This window comes from Sander vitreus, chromosome 11 (genome assembly GCF_031162955.1).
Source record: "Sander vitreus isolate 19-12246 chromosome 11, sanVit1, whole genome shotgun sequence".
Lineage (NCBI taxonomy): Eukaryota > Metazoa > Chordata > Actinopteri > Perciformes > Percidae > Sander > Sander vitreus.
The window spans coordinates 19,069,504-19,083,948 of record NC_135865.1 but is presented as its reverse complement, the minus strand read 5'-3'; the positions used below and the strand labels follow the sequence as shown (position 1 = coordinate 19,083,948).

Below are 14,445 nucleotides of genomic sequence, written 5' to 3'. Positions count from 1 at the left end.
GAGAGAGAGAGAGAGAGAGAGAGAGAGAGAGAGAGGGCGAGGAGGTCGTCTTGACATCAAGGGAGAACAGAAGTGGATGCAGTGGCACTGAAGTTCTGAAAAACATAATTTGTTTTAACGTGGTCTATCTACATAATAATTGAAAAGGCCAGCAGTGGAATCAGTTTCAGCTTTTGGAGTCTGTTCCTGTTTGTGAGTTCAGATAAAAGCATAGTTCAAGTCCAAGCAGCCATTTTACTTTGATGGACGTTTTTCTGTCAAATTATACACATTTGGGGGGGAAATGCTTTTGAGAATTATCAACTCTGCAGCCATTTTGTTCTTTGAAAAAATATTGGCAACAGAAGAGTCTGGATAATTAAAATGGTTTAAGTCATGCTCACAGAAGAACATTTTCATCTGTGTTATGTGCCTTGATACAGGAAAACTCAATTTGCATTTATATTAGAAAATTATTTTGAGCCCACTTGGCACCATCAGATGCACCAGCAAAAAATATGCTGCTATGTAGGGACCTTTGGCAATGTGTAGGTGAAGGGTTTAATGGAGACTAAAGGCGTGTTGACCATGAAAACATAATGGTTTGAAAGGTTTGACCTTTACTCCCACACCTCACTTACTTTTTTAAAACTGAAGGTCTGTGGTGACAGAAACAGCGACATTTTTCACAGTGTAATTCTATCACTTTATAAAGTGATATAATTACGCTGTGATTTATTTCAAAATGACCATATATCACTTATCATACCAATGCTGGAGCGGTACAGAAAAGAACAAAAACATGATAGGCAAACCACATAGTTCCTTTCTTTTAGGTTTGGGATACTTATTAAATCATTTGTGTTTTTACTTTTGACAATTGATAAAAATAGATTGGTCCAATAGCTTAAATGCTACTTACAGTATGGGGTACAACATTATATTTATAGTGACTTCAGCAGCCAGAAGTACAAGTTTATGCGGATTGGCGCTGTTGTTACACAGAGTTCAGTTAATTGTTGTAATAGAGTACAGGTAAAAGTAAAAAAGTAAGTATAATGAGGTTTCTACAGTTAATAGGCTACAACTAAATTGAAAACAGCGGCCAAGGCAGATGTAGAACAAGATCCATTGTATGTCCTAGTCTGCCATAAACAGTACATCAACAGTCAAAGGACAATCTATGGGTAAATTCATCATTTTCAAACTCAGCTGAAACTAACTTCAAACTATTTCCAATTGCATCCCAAACACTGTCCAACTGAGCTGCAATGTAGCCTACACTGAAGAGGTGATAACTCCAAATCATATCCAGGTGGCCACTTTTGTAGGCTATTCTTGGACATTTTCAGAACATTTGTGCCAATATATTCTGAATCTCATTGAGGAGAGTTTAAGATCTTTTGCCCTTAAACAATAAGGTTGAAATGACTGAAGTGACGCAGCAGCAGCAGCAGCAGCAGCAGCAGCAGCAGCAGCAGCAAGAGGTCACATACTTTATAAAGTCAGTCACCAAACGCACCAGGAAGACACCGGACTGTGTTGAACACCTCCGCCCTCTCCCTGTAAAGTCTACTATGTCTCTGGAGGACCCACTCGTTATAAGCCCAGAGGACAGCCGGATTCTGGTTCTCAATGCCTCCACAGAGGAGCAGCACCAATACAACATCTGGATCCCGGGTATCGGTATCGCTGCTGTCTACGGGATCATCATTATCGTGGGTCTAGTGGGAAATGTCACGTTAATGAGGACGTGTCTAATGGTGAAGTCCATGAGGACGGTGCCCAACTTGTTCCTGTCCAGTCTGGCTCTGGGGGACGTGCTGCTGCTGCTGACCTGCGCCCCGGTGGACGCCAGCCGCTACCTGGTGGACGAGTGGGTCTTCGGCCGCGTTGGATGCAAACTGATCCCGTTCATCCAGCTCACCTCTGTGGGAGTCTCAGTGTTCACCCTCACTGCTCTCTCCGCTGACCGGTAGGTTACTTTTCACCCAGTTAGGCTTTTAAACTTTCAGCATTATCTTCTAGATTTCTCTAACATGAGAGTTTTCTTCGAGTAAATAAAAATCAGTTTTACACTTCAGTTGTTTCAATACTCAGTTCAATTACATTTTATTTATTTACTCCATGGGCGATTTAGACCCCTTCAAGCCCCCCTAAATTTCATCTCAGTCCCCCTAAAAATTATAATAATAATAATAATAATAATAATAATAATAATAATAATAATAATAATAACATTTTTAAATCAATTTTGGTGCTTCAAGTTAGAGTTGCAAACGTGTCTGATAGTGACAGAGGACAAACATTACAGGTTCAAAGGGCTTGAAATATCCTGTGTCGCTCCTGTAAGCACCTGTAACCCAGTCAAGAACAGGGTCAACAGAAATGTGGTGTTGGCCATCCTAGAATCGCCCCTGATTTACTCCATCCACATTTGGAGTTTTTTTGTTGTTGCATGGGTGCAGCATTACATCAAAAAGACACATTATAAAAGTCTTGCATCATTTTATGCACATGTCCCACTAAAGACAGTCACTAAAATGTTTTCATTAGTTGGATTTTTCTGTTTTCTTTTTATTGAGTTGGCTCAGTTCATTTATATTTTCTGCACATTTTATTTGAAATGACTGTGGGAATCATATAAACTCAACTGACTAAAGTCTGATCAAAGTAAATGTCTCAGAATGTTGTCTGTTTTCCCCTATAATTAATACCAGATTATTGTAGTCTGCTTCAGAAAATGATTAGGAAATGACAGACCTGTAAAATAAAGTTTTGTTGTTTTATTTCCCAGCATTAGGTCTAAACGTTGTTTCAAAGTCCTCTCCATGCTTCCAGGAATTGTAATACTAAATAGTGTATTTATTTATTAGTCAAAAGAGTCACTCACTCAATATTCACTAAATATTCATTCATGATGAATCTGTAATTATTATTTCCTGACATGCTGGTCTAGATACTGCTCCTTCTCCATACTGCCAGGAATGTATATCTGAAAACAGTATACCACAGTGTAGAAATACTCTGTTCTGGTTTAAAGTCCTGCATTCAAAATTTTACTTAAGTGAAAGTATGATCATCAAAATATGCTTACAGTACCAAAAGTAAAAACTCATTATGCAGAATAACCCATTTCAAGCTTAACTTCTGGGAGTAAAAAGAACATTTAATACCAGTTATGATTAATAAACCTTCCTCTTTGATCTGGAATTTATCTTATCCAGGAGCTAATATTATCTACGGTGGTTCCTGTTTCCTTTTATTCAAAGCCTAATTTAATTTCTGCTGTATAATCTACAGTCAGATAATGTATCAAAGCGTACCTTTCTTTGATTTAAAGAATAAGTTGAGTCTCTAGGAGGTTAGGTTTAGACCTTAATTCAAATCAGTGTTGAGGCAATAACACGTTTTTCTGCAGTTGTTTTTGATTAGATACATAATGAAGAAACTATAGAGAGGTATTCAGTTCAGTTCATCTTAATATAGTCCCTCTCCACACAATGCCAGAACAAGTTTCAGTGATGCTCCACATATTTCTGTTCTCTGTTCAGGTACAAAGCAATAGTCAGACCTCTGGACATCCACAGGTCCAGCGCTGCACTCAGTATCTGTTTTCGAGTGGGGGCCATCTGGCTGCTCTCTGTGACTCTGGCCATTCCTGAGGCTGTCTTCTCCGACCTGCACACCTTCACCACCAGCCACACCAATGAGACATTTGTGACCTGTGCGCCCTACCCCCATGCCAGGGAGCTGCACCCAAAAATCCACTCCACCGCCTCCTTCCTCATCTTCTACATCATCCCGCTCTTCATCATATCGGTTTACTACTGTTTCATCGCTCGCAGTCTGGTCAGGAGCTCTGTGGACATCCCTGCTGAAGGGCACCTGCACCTCCAGAAACAGGTCGGATTCTGGGGTCCTCTGATTAGTTATCTAGTTATTTCCATGTTTAGTAATCCTACTGTGTGTGAGAAACGGATTGGTTGAAATCTTTATTTATACAAGCAAAACTCAGTGCTCAGGAAGCTCTGCATGCTAACATGCTCACATTGACAATGCTAAATTGGTCAAAATAGCAGCAACACTTATAGTGGCTCTATATATAGTATATAGAACCACTTATACTAGCTATATACTACCTATTTTATACAGTGTATGTATACCACAAGTGTTGCTGCAGTTTTGACCTCTTCAGACTTCTCCATCTCCATGCTCCTTGGAAGTAGGTGAAGTTGTGCCAGAAACGCCCCACTCTGCTTCCACAATGACAATAACATGCTGATTTTTTAGCAGGTATAAACTTTACTGTATTCACCATCTTAGCATAGTGTGTTAGAATCCTAACATCTGCTAATTGCACTTAAAACAAAGTACAGCTGAGGCTGATGTGAATGTTATTAGTTAAGCAGGTTTTGTTTGTTGACCTGGTGATGGAGCTAGGTGATCACCAAAGATATTAGGATTTATTTGCAGGGGGAATGTCTGTACTACATTTCATACCAATCCAAGCAATTTCCTTAAAGACAAAACCGTCAAAGTGCTGGTGGCGGTAGAGGAAAAGTCAGAGGATTCATCCTCTGGGAACCATGAATGTCTGTACAAAATTCCATGACAGTCCAGCCAATATTCCTGTCTGGATCAGTGTGAAGAATTGAAGGAGCTGATTTGTTCTCTCTCTCTCCTGTCAGATCAAGTCCAGAAAGCGTCTTGCCAAAACTGTGCTGGTGTTTGTCGGCTTGTTTGCCGTCTGCTGGCTGCCCAGTCATGTCATCTACCTGTACCGCTCCTACCACTACGACCAGGTGGACACCTCGCTGGGCCACTTCATCGCCAGCGTATGCGCTCGCATTTTGGCCTTCACCAACTCCTGTGTAAACCCATTCGCCCTCTACCTGATGAGCAAAAGCTTTAGGAAACACTTCAACAAGCAGCTCCTGTGCTGCACTTCTCCCAGACGCTTGTACAGTCAAAACAGTGGGAGCACAAATATAACCACCGTCTGAAAGCATCTGTGTTTTCATAAACTTCATAACCCATGCGCTGTGCTTCAGTAGGACTGTTAATCATATTTACTCGCACATGTTTACCTTTGATTTAGAAGTGTCAACTTCAGTGTGATGAATGGACACTGTTACAATCATTTGGCCTTGTTGTCAAGTAATTTCTCATTATTTTTTATGATCACTTCTGAGTTACCCTTTTTTACACCTTGAAATAATGCAAATGTTTAGTTCTCAACTGTCCAGTGTTAGCCACAGAAACAACACAAGATGCAGGAAGCCTCTAATCTATTTTAAAACAAAATAAACTGTTGATTCAATGAAATACAATCACTGCAGATGTAAAGTCGATCATCCAAAACACTGGTACAAAACATCTTTTCTCGTTGCTTGAGATTATTTGTTTCCTGACAAATAAATGTTATATAAGAAAAAAATGTGTTTGCAGTTGGTAAATCTTCTCTGTTTGTATCTCTGATGTAAGCTGAAACTGAATATAACAGTGTAAGAAAATTGAATTGATTGTAACCATGCATGAAAGGCCAGCTTTCTTGTGCATGTTTTTTTTATCTGCACAGTGCCATTTGTTTAAAAAAGACGACTGGTGGAGATAAAGCAAAAGGTTCCTCTGACATGACTGAATAGTCCATCCGCTGTTCTGTATCGTAGAAACATTTCAATGTTAAGTTATTAGAATTGTCAAATGTCAGATAGATATGTTTCTGTTACATTGTATGTGTTAGTTAATGCTGTTGGCTGTACTTCTGCACACTGTATGTATACATTTCAGCAGCCATTTGTTACTTTTGTTTAATGTTGATGTTTAATATAGAGGTGCAACTAACAATTATTTGCATAAGTGATTCAAAAAATGGTTATTTTTGTGAATAATAGATTCATTGTTTAGTCTCTGCAAAATGTCATAATTTACCAAAACCCAAGGTGATCTTCAAATGCCTTGTGTTATGGCACCAGCAGTCCAAAACTCAAAAAAATTCCAATTTACTCCACTTGAAGCCCCCCCTGTTTTTGTTGTATGTCCTTACTGGTGTGTGTTTGTCTGTGTGCAATGGTCTGTGTTGTCTGTCCCCGTCTGTTTTGGACCTGAACTGGGTGGGTTTGCGGGTGCGTAGGAGAATTGAGGAGAATTGACATACTGTTTGTTGACAATGTTTCGTTCGCCATGGCCTCTGTTGTATGTCATTTGCTGTGAAAATTTAAAATAGAGTTGAAAAAATATATATATATTCCAGTGATATAAAACAGATAAAAAGCTTCTTTTTAAAGCAGGAACCTGTTTTAGTGTCATTATGAGGTCAAAATGTCAGTATGTCCAATAATTTAGTTTATCACCAAATACTTATGCCAAAATATGACACTCCCATCGGCTTCAACTGTTCTTTTTGTTTAGTGCTTTTGCTTTTAGCAAATGTTAGCATGCTACATGCTAAATTAAGATGGTAAACATTATACCTGCTAAATGCATTGATAGCATGCTGATATAAGCATTTCTCAAAGCACCGCTGCTTAACAGAGCAGCTAGCATGGCTTTAAGCTCTTTGTCTCCTGATAAATTATTTGAAAGATTATCGAAACTATTGATGATTCATTTTTATGTCGATTGACTAACCGTTAAGCTCTAGTAATATATTGGTGGTAACAGTCATAATGTATGACAATAATATGCTATTAATCATATGCAACAAACAAACTTTGATGTTGTTTTGTATCGTCTTCACCATGAATGTCTTGATATTTATGTTCAATTAAACTTTATTTGAGATGTATGACCCCGTGGGCAATGGGTTTGGTGATTGTGAACTTTTGGCTTTTGAAACTTAATGAATAAAAATACAAAACTTTTATCTGAATTGATTTGTATCACAGAGGAGAGTCTGTCGCTCTGCTGCATATCTCTCTGCAGAGAGTGAGACTCTGCTACATATCTGACCTTTTCCAACACAAGTGAATGAAGCTGAAGTATAAATGACATTATACCCTTTGATTTATTAAATCTATTGCATTGGATCTTCTCATTGTATGTAACCTACACCCTCAGTATAAACCCACTGTCAACTGTGGCTTCACGGAAAATCCAACATCCAAGTTGTTTTATTTAATGTGTGCTCTGTGTTCAACACCTGCAGAGGTCCTTTGTACAAGATGAAAGACTTTCTCAGGTACAGCATGTAACCACTGACTCTAGACACGATCAGCAGGATATCAACACGATATACAAATAAACACAAAATCACAGCATATATCCGTCTTTTGGAACTTTTGCTGAAGGCAAGGCTATTCTTTGAAGTTTAGGTTAACACGTCAAGTTAAATCAGTTCAAACTAGATTTTTGCAGAGGTGACCTTTCAGCATGGCATTTGAAAACAGAAAATTATTTCCCCTTCAGCAACACCGGCCTCAAAACTCCCTCAGTTCTTCAGATCATTTTCTCTTACTGCGGTTTTCAACATTTCACATGTACTTAACTTTGCCACCCCTTTAATTCTTAATCGCATCCTGGTTGTCCGATTTGACAATGCTACACAAGCTGGGCATATTCTTAGCTGGTCTTGTTTGTTTTATGCCTATTTTGTAAGTCCATTAACTATAAAACAATTCAAAACACCACAGTTCATTCACCAAATGTTAACGTTTATGTATCTTGCTGTCGTTTCATTATTCACAGTCCAACCATTACTAATGTGACTTATAGTATAAAACAAAAGCTGGTGCATTTGGAGAAAATGTAACTGGTTTTGGTTGGCAGATATGGATATTATACTGGTCAAAGAATCAGGGCTGGAGAGATGATCCTCATGTCAGAAGATTTTATTGTAGGAAGTGCAGTGGATAGACAAATGTGCCAATAGCAGGTTGACTATAAGGGTAATATTCATAGAAATGTTGAAGAAACTCCCCTGCAAGTATTCAAATTGCTGCACATGTACTATATTGCACATTAGGGCACACAACTGCAAATAACTCCACATTACTGTTCATAAACCACAAATATTTGACAACTACAGCAAACAGATCAGAAGTAGAAACAAGGCGGTGCCCTCCACACCAATTGTGTAATTGGAGCCAATTAAAGTTAAAACAGTGAAATACCAACTTCTGAATGAAAACGCCATAGAAACATAAAGACAACTTGCTTCAAGGTAATTTACACACTAAACATTGCAACCGTCTCTCTGCAGTGAGTGAAGACACTGACAGTCATGTTAACATGGCGAGGCAGGCTTTCTCACATATAGATCACAAAAGATAAGTAAAGATAATACAAAACATTAAAATCATCTTTAAAATACTTTATAATCCTGCATAACAATATCAGTCCACCGATTTAGTTTGCACACAAAAAAAGATGAAAGTTGATGCAGCAGAACCAGAGGTATCATCTTTTTTATTCCACACATTATTCTTCCTGGTCAAAACCTCTCGCCTACGTTACCCTCAATACAACAACTCAACCGACCACAGTTCTGTCAGAGAATCGGTCTGTAATGCTATAGAGGCTAATGTTGGCTCGCTAGCCCCAAGCAGAGGTGAAGAGTGGGCTACAGAGGTCGGACAGTCTGGAGAGGTCGGTGACTCAAGTCTGTTCGGTGTGTTCTGTGTCGTCGTCAGTCGGAGGAGTCTTCGGCGTTCATTTGGGCTGATTTGACTTGTTGAATCGGCCAGTGGGCAGTCGGACTCAATAACCAATTACCAGAAATGATGAGCGGGATGAGCATGACGAACGCCTCTCAAAATCTAACGAAATTTTTTTAAACTGACCTTTGTCGATCTGAAATGAAGACAGATTCAGCAACTGCATGGCCTATTTCTCGCTTAAAATGTTTTCAGAAACACGTTTCGGTGAACTATCTTCATAATATATGAGATCGTATTTTCCAAACGAGCCACCATTATGGTTGGTTTTGAAATTCGGGAGAAGCCAGACCCACGTGATGTGTTCCCTTTGCATTCTGGGTGGAGATATGGACATGGTTAAGGAGTACAGATACCTGGAAGTTAACATCGACAACAGGCTGAAGTAGAAAATCAACAGCACTGCTGTTTACAAGACGGGGATGAGCAGACTATTTCCTGAGGAAGCTGAGATCCTTCAAGGTGTGCAGCAGAATGTTGGAGATGTTCTACCAGTCTGTTGTGGCCGGCGCTCTCTCTCATCTGCCATCTGCTGGGCAGCAGCATCAGAACCAGCGACACGAACGAACTGAACAAACTGATCAGGAAGGCTGGCTCCGTTATTGGCTGCAAACAGGAGACATTCGAAGCTGTGGTGGAGAGGAGGTCACTTAAACTGTTATCCATTGTTATTATTTCTAGTATATTTCTTGTTTGTTGTTTCTGTATGTGTGTGAGTTGGTATGTGTGTATGTCCATGGTAACTTGTAACTTGCTGCTTGTAACAGAGTAATTTCCCAATTTGCCAATTAATAAAGTCCATCTATCTATCTATCTATCTATCTATCTATCAAAGAGCAGCAGTAGCAGAGCAGAAACGTTTCATTGGTAGAGGAGGAAGTCCTTGATACTGTGAGGGAGGAAGAGGCCAGAGGCTCTGTGGAGACGACTCCTTCCCAGACTTCGACGAATACAGAACCGACAGAGCTGAGACAGAGAGCAGGGACCTGAAGGCAGAAGAGACAGAGTTGTTAGACATTATAATAGGGCTGTCAATCGATTCAAAAATGTAATCTAATTAATTACATACTCTGATTAATTAATCGAAATTAATTGCATACATAATTAACGGTGCCTGAACCGATACTTTTTAAGAAAGTAAAAAAAGAAAATAAAAAGGGTACTAAACAGTTGGTGACATTAAAGAACGGCTTGTTTATTGCTAAGGCCATATGGTCAAAATTAAATGATTTAATAATAATGTATAACAATAACAAGAACGACAAAAACAACCACCAGATGGGAAAAGGACATTTACAATAACATAAAATGCACCACGAGAATGTAGTTTACCAGTTTACCAGTTTCAATGTCTGTGTCGTTTCTCCGACGGCAGCTGCAGATTGTTACATACCGGTGTTGAATCCTCTACAGTAAAACACAGTCACACTTTACACCGTTTAGCGTTAGCAGTCAGCATTGTAACCGTGTTTAATCCAGCTACTAGCTAGCGGTAGGCTAACGTTAGCTGCTGTCGAGTATAGTGTTAACTAGCTAGCGGTAGGCTAACGTTAGCTGCTGTCGAGTATAGTGTTAACTAGCGTCACGTACAGCGGTGTTTGTGTTTCAGAGCATCAGAGAGAAGCGAAGACATATCAGTGGCACCAGATTTCGGTAGCCAGGGTTGGCAGGAAGAAGATTTTTACAAGTAAATGTTCCAATCAATGATCCAGGCAGAACATTCTCGTCTCCCTCCTTCATTTTACAGTCCAGTGTTGGGTAGAACGGCTCCGGGTCAAACGTCAATATGGAATGGATTAATGTACGTTATTATTTTTTTAACGCGTTATTTTTTCTCAAATTAATTAATCGAAATTAACGCGTTATTTTGACAGCCCTACATTATAATTAAATAAACTGGGTTAATGTATCATGCATGAGGGTCCACAACATACCTTTTTTCTGCAGTGCTATTCTCACTGCGCTGTTTGGCGTCGACAGATCCAGAGGAGTCTTTCCCGCTAAGTTCCTACAATACCCATCAGCCCCAAAGTCCAGAAGAAGATCCACTATGATGGCGCCTTCACCTCGAACTGCAGCATGTAAAGGACTGTCCTGCCCACACCCGATTCGGACATCTGCTCCTACACGTGCACACAAACAGAAATGGTTAAACACCTGACTCAAATTGAGTTAGATACATATAACAGGAAAAGGATAATGTATTTCTTTTATGGTGAGAAGGGGTTCTTGTTGCAGTTTGGGTATACACATGTTGTAGCAAAGACAATGACAAACTCTTCTTTAATTATTGATTTACTGTCCTTTGCTACGTTGTGCCTTTGGTGTGTTTTTAGTCCTCTAGGATATTTTATTTAACTTGAGTGAAAAAGGTATTTTTTGCATTATTGTTGTGAGAAATCAAAAGTGAAACCAAAAAAAAGGAAACACTTGAGGGGCTTAGATGTATTTTCACTTGTTACAGTATCCTGTTAGGGGAAACAACAGCTCTCCCCTTGACTTGTTGTGATACTGCAGAGTTTGCAGATTATGTTACCTGACTGTAGTAGCACCCTGACACAGGCTGCAGCCCGGGCCATGCAGGCAGAATACAGCGGCGTCCCCACTACTGGCAGCTCCATGTCGATATGAGCTCCATACGACAGCAGCACCTCCAGACACTCTGTGTGACCTGATGGAGAAACCGCATCAGAATCTGTGCACTGTACATGTTTCTGTACATGTTTCTGTACACACACACACACACACACACACACACACACACACACACACACACACACACACACACACACCTTTCTTAGCAGCCTCATGGATGGGTGATGCCAGCAGGTAGGGGGTGTGGATGGAAGCACTGTGCAGCAACATGAGCCTGACACAAGCAGCACTCCCACTGCTGCAAGAGTTGAAGAGAGGTGTGGCGCCATCGGTTGATGCTACCTCCACCTATGGGGAGGTATAAAAGGAAAGATGAAATCCATCCAAAAGAGATGCACAGACACAAACAAGCACAAAAGGACACACACAAACCAAAATTAGACATCAAATATGGCATGTTGACAAATACACAATGTAGATGGATTAAGTAGGATGAGCACATTCGTATTCCTTGTCAAAACATGACACCTTCATTACCCACAATGCAACTCTACCGCTGACCCTTTTTCCGGAGCTTCGGGTTGAGTTATGCTAGTAGCGTCAAATGTAGCATCAAACTGCTAGCCTTAAGCAGAGATAAGGAGCGGGCTATAGAGGTCTGGTAACATCACTTCTTTCTAACTCCACATGACCAAATCCCCAGAGTTTTTTTTTCATTTTCAAACTTGTAGTCTTCAAGTGCCGCAGACTCACTTAAGTCAGTTTATCAGATTCTGGTGCAGCTCCCTCTGGAGCCACAAAATGTTTTATACAACTTTTTTAACATATGCAGTAGTACTCCTCAAGACCTGTAAACATAGCTGATGTGAAAAAGTAGTGGAGTTCCACTTTACAGTATAAACACTTACATAATGACGTTTTCTTTACAAATTCAGTCAAAATGGATGGAGTGAGTACCATTAACTGTATTTATTTTTAATTTTCTCAATAGACTTGAGGAAGGATTGCTTTAGAAGTCTTGAGACCATCTAGTCATACAATATGTAAAAGGAGTAGGAATGCTTGCATTGATGAATATTTTCTCTGCTTCCATACTCAAATTGTTTGATGAATTTCAAGTTGGCTATGTTAACCTTTTACTGTATTCATTTACTTTTCCATTAAAAAAAAAAAGTAAAGCTTTGAATTTCTTTATTTATGATTTCTTAAGGTTCCAGGTTTTATATCCAATGCTACGATTTTGTCATTCCTAAAATAAACATAAATACCCTAAAAACAAGCCTGCCTTTAAACTGAAAACACACTAAATTCTTACATTTGCACCATTGTCCAGCAGGAACTTGGCACAAGCATAATGACCACCGAGGCAAGCTTCATGGAGAGGAGAGACTCTGTCCATGGTGAGTGTGTCTACATGGTAGCCCTGCAGGGAGATCAGAGAGGATAATACTGTCACATACAACCATGTATTGAATTGTGTACACACATCAAGAAAGACCCAAGTACCTGAGCGATGAGGCTTCTCAGGTGTAGCAGTCGGCCTTGGTAGGCGGCTTCATGGAGAGGAGTTCTGTCTGACCAGAAGTCTGAGACACAGGGACTAAGATCAGGAAGGTCTCCACATTCAGAAAACACAAAGATATGCTCACGGCCATCTGATCCTGCTCTCTGTCCATTGTACTGTTCAGATGACCTCACTTGAATACAAGTTTATCTGGTTTTTCAGGTTCACCCCAACCCCAAATGTACTGAACAATACACCCAGAGTTTAGTTGGCTACTGCAGAGCCAAGTAAACAATCTTTACATGCAAAGTTTTCAGGTCTCAACCAATTTGTAATGCTGACTACAAAAATGTAACTTTAAATTAAACAAAACCCCCCAAAAAACTATAAGGACACTGGGATTTGTTGTTTAATGCAAATATGTGCTAAGTTAAACCACACTTACTAGAAAGTTCATACTTAAAAATGAAATCACAAAAGTAATCCAGTTGTTTACTTTTTATTTCTCTCATAACAAAAAAAAAATGTGAAAGGGCCAAAAAGACAAAAAACTTACCAGCCATCAGCGAGTTGCATGCCAACCCCCCATAGATGTAAAAGGATCTCTGCCAAGGTTGTGTGCACAGGGAAACCTCAGTCTGAACAGCAGCCATGATGAAAATGAACAGAAGACTCCTCCACGACTGTCCAGGACTCAAGCTCGCCCAAGCAGATACACAAATCTGAAGTTGGCCTTCCTTCTCTTATCTGCATTCTTGGCCACCTCCCCCACATTGCCACCTCCCGCCCACCCTTGTCCCAGTCTATGGATATAGTCTACAGTATGTGCATAACAATGGTTCTTTGGAACGACCTGTTCTGATGATATACCTTGAATGAAGTGCTAAATGTGCAGCAACAAGCAGACGCAGGCTTGGACAAGTTTCACAGTGTAGATATTTGGGTGATATCTATCTTCTGTTATGATTAAATATTTTTCAGCCCCTAAAAATATTCTGCCACTACAGGATCTAAATGTAATGATTACATACAATAAAATAACTTCCTCCAAAATGTATGCTAAAGAATTGTCCATAGTAAATCAAAGACACAGCTCCTTATATTGCTAAAAAATAAGCTCTACATGTACACACATCTACTGATCTGTTGCACATTTAATTTCTAAGTTAAGTTCTGTAATTTCTCTCTCTACATGAACTCACGTGACAGTGTTTTTTCTTTGCAGACATGAAATAATGTTCAACCGCCAATCACATCGCTATGCAAATTCCCATTGTTGGCCTTGAAAAGCCATGCCACCCCATCTCTATCACCTCCTGTTTCACAGCTAATCTGTTTTGTTTGGCACTATTCATTCCAAAGAGCCATCTCTTTTGTAAAACTAATTCTAAGAAAGTTGTTGTCTTTGTATCTAGGCGTACTGCCTCATGTAATGGTTTCTAGAAGGTAAAACTGCTACAATGCTGTAGACCAGGGGTCTTCAACGTTTTATAAGCCAAGGACCCCTTAACTCAAAGAGAGAAAGATCAGGGACCGCCCTTCTACATATTGTATAAAATTAAGTTGCATTTTAATTTGGGCCTACAATAACCTGTAGGGCGGCCTAAGGCCTTTATACATACCTTTTTTGCATAGACTACTAAACTATTCAAATAGCCTAATACTTGTTGGCATTATGTTATAAATCATGTTTTAATGTTAGGCAAAAAA

General features: G+C 39.6%; 2 protein-coding genes across 2 annotated transcripts; one reads left to right on the top strand and one right to left on the bottom strand.

Annotated features, from left to right (window-relative positions):
- Nucleotides 1–1,556: 1,556 nt before the first annotated feature.
- Nucleotides 1,557–4,985, top strand: LOC144525370 (gastrin-releasing peptide receptor-like). Its single transcript, XM_078262119.1, has 3 exons — nucleotides 1,557–1,954; nucleotides 3,534–3,885; nucleotides 4,671–4,985. Exons 1-3 carry the CDS (start codon nucleotides 1,557–1,559, stop codon nucleotides 4,983–4,985), a joined length of 1,065 nt encoding a protein of 354 aa, XP_078118245.1.
- Nucleotides 4,986–9,459: 4,474 nt separating this feature from the next.
- On the bottom strand, nucleotides 9,460–13,432 carry asb11 (ankyrin repeat and SOCS box containing 11). Its single transcript, XM_078262120.1, has 7 exons — nucleotides 13,292–13,432; nucleotides 12,738–12,817; nucleotides 12,547–12,654; nucleotides 11,429–11,579; nucleotides 11,173–11,307; nucleotides 10,571–10,759; nucleotides 9,460–9,622 (listed from the first exon to the last, which is right to left on the bottom strand). The coding sequence occupies exons 1-7, from the start codon at nucleotides 13,386–13,388 to the stop codon at nucleotides 9,498–9,500; spliced, it is 885 nt and encodes a 294-aa protein (XP_078118246.1). The 5' UTR covers nucleotides 13,389–13,432; the 3' UTR covers nucleotides 9,460–9,497.
- Between the last annotated feature and the right edge of the window lie 1,013 nt (nucleotides 13,433–14,445).

What these genes read in the sequence shown, in the direction of transcription:
- LOC144525370 (XM_078262119.1), top strand. Translation starts at nt 1,557, where the DNA reads ATGTCTCTGGAGGACCCACTCGTTATAAGCCCAGAGGACAGCCGGATT. An exon ending in ACTGCTCTCTCCGCTGACCG is followed by an intron (nt 1,955 to 3,533) that starts GTAGGTTACTTT and finishes TTCTCTGTTCAG; the next exon opens with GTACAAAGCAATAGTCAGAC. An exon ending in ACCTGCACCTCCAGAAACAG is followed by an intron (nt 3,886 to 4,670) that starts GTCGGATTCTGG and finishes CTCTCCTGTCAG; the next exon opens with ATCAAGTCCAGAAAGCGTCT.
- asb11 (XM_078262120.1), bottom strand. Translation starts at nt 13,388, where the DNA reads ATGGCTGCTGTTCAGACTGAGGTTTCCCTGTGCACACAACCTTGGCAG. An exon ending in ATGCAACTCGCTGATGGCTG is followed by an intron (nt 12,818 to 13,291) that starts GTAAGTTTTTTG and finishes CCTGTGTCTCAG; the next exon opens with ACTTCTGGTCAGACAGAACT. An exon ending in CAGGGTGCTACTACAGTCAG is followed by an intron (nt 10,760 to 11,172) that starts GTAACATAATCT and finishes GTGCACGTGTAG; the next exon opens with GAGCAGATGTCCGAATCGGG.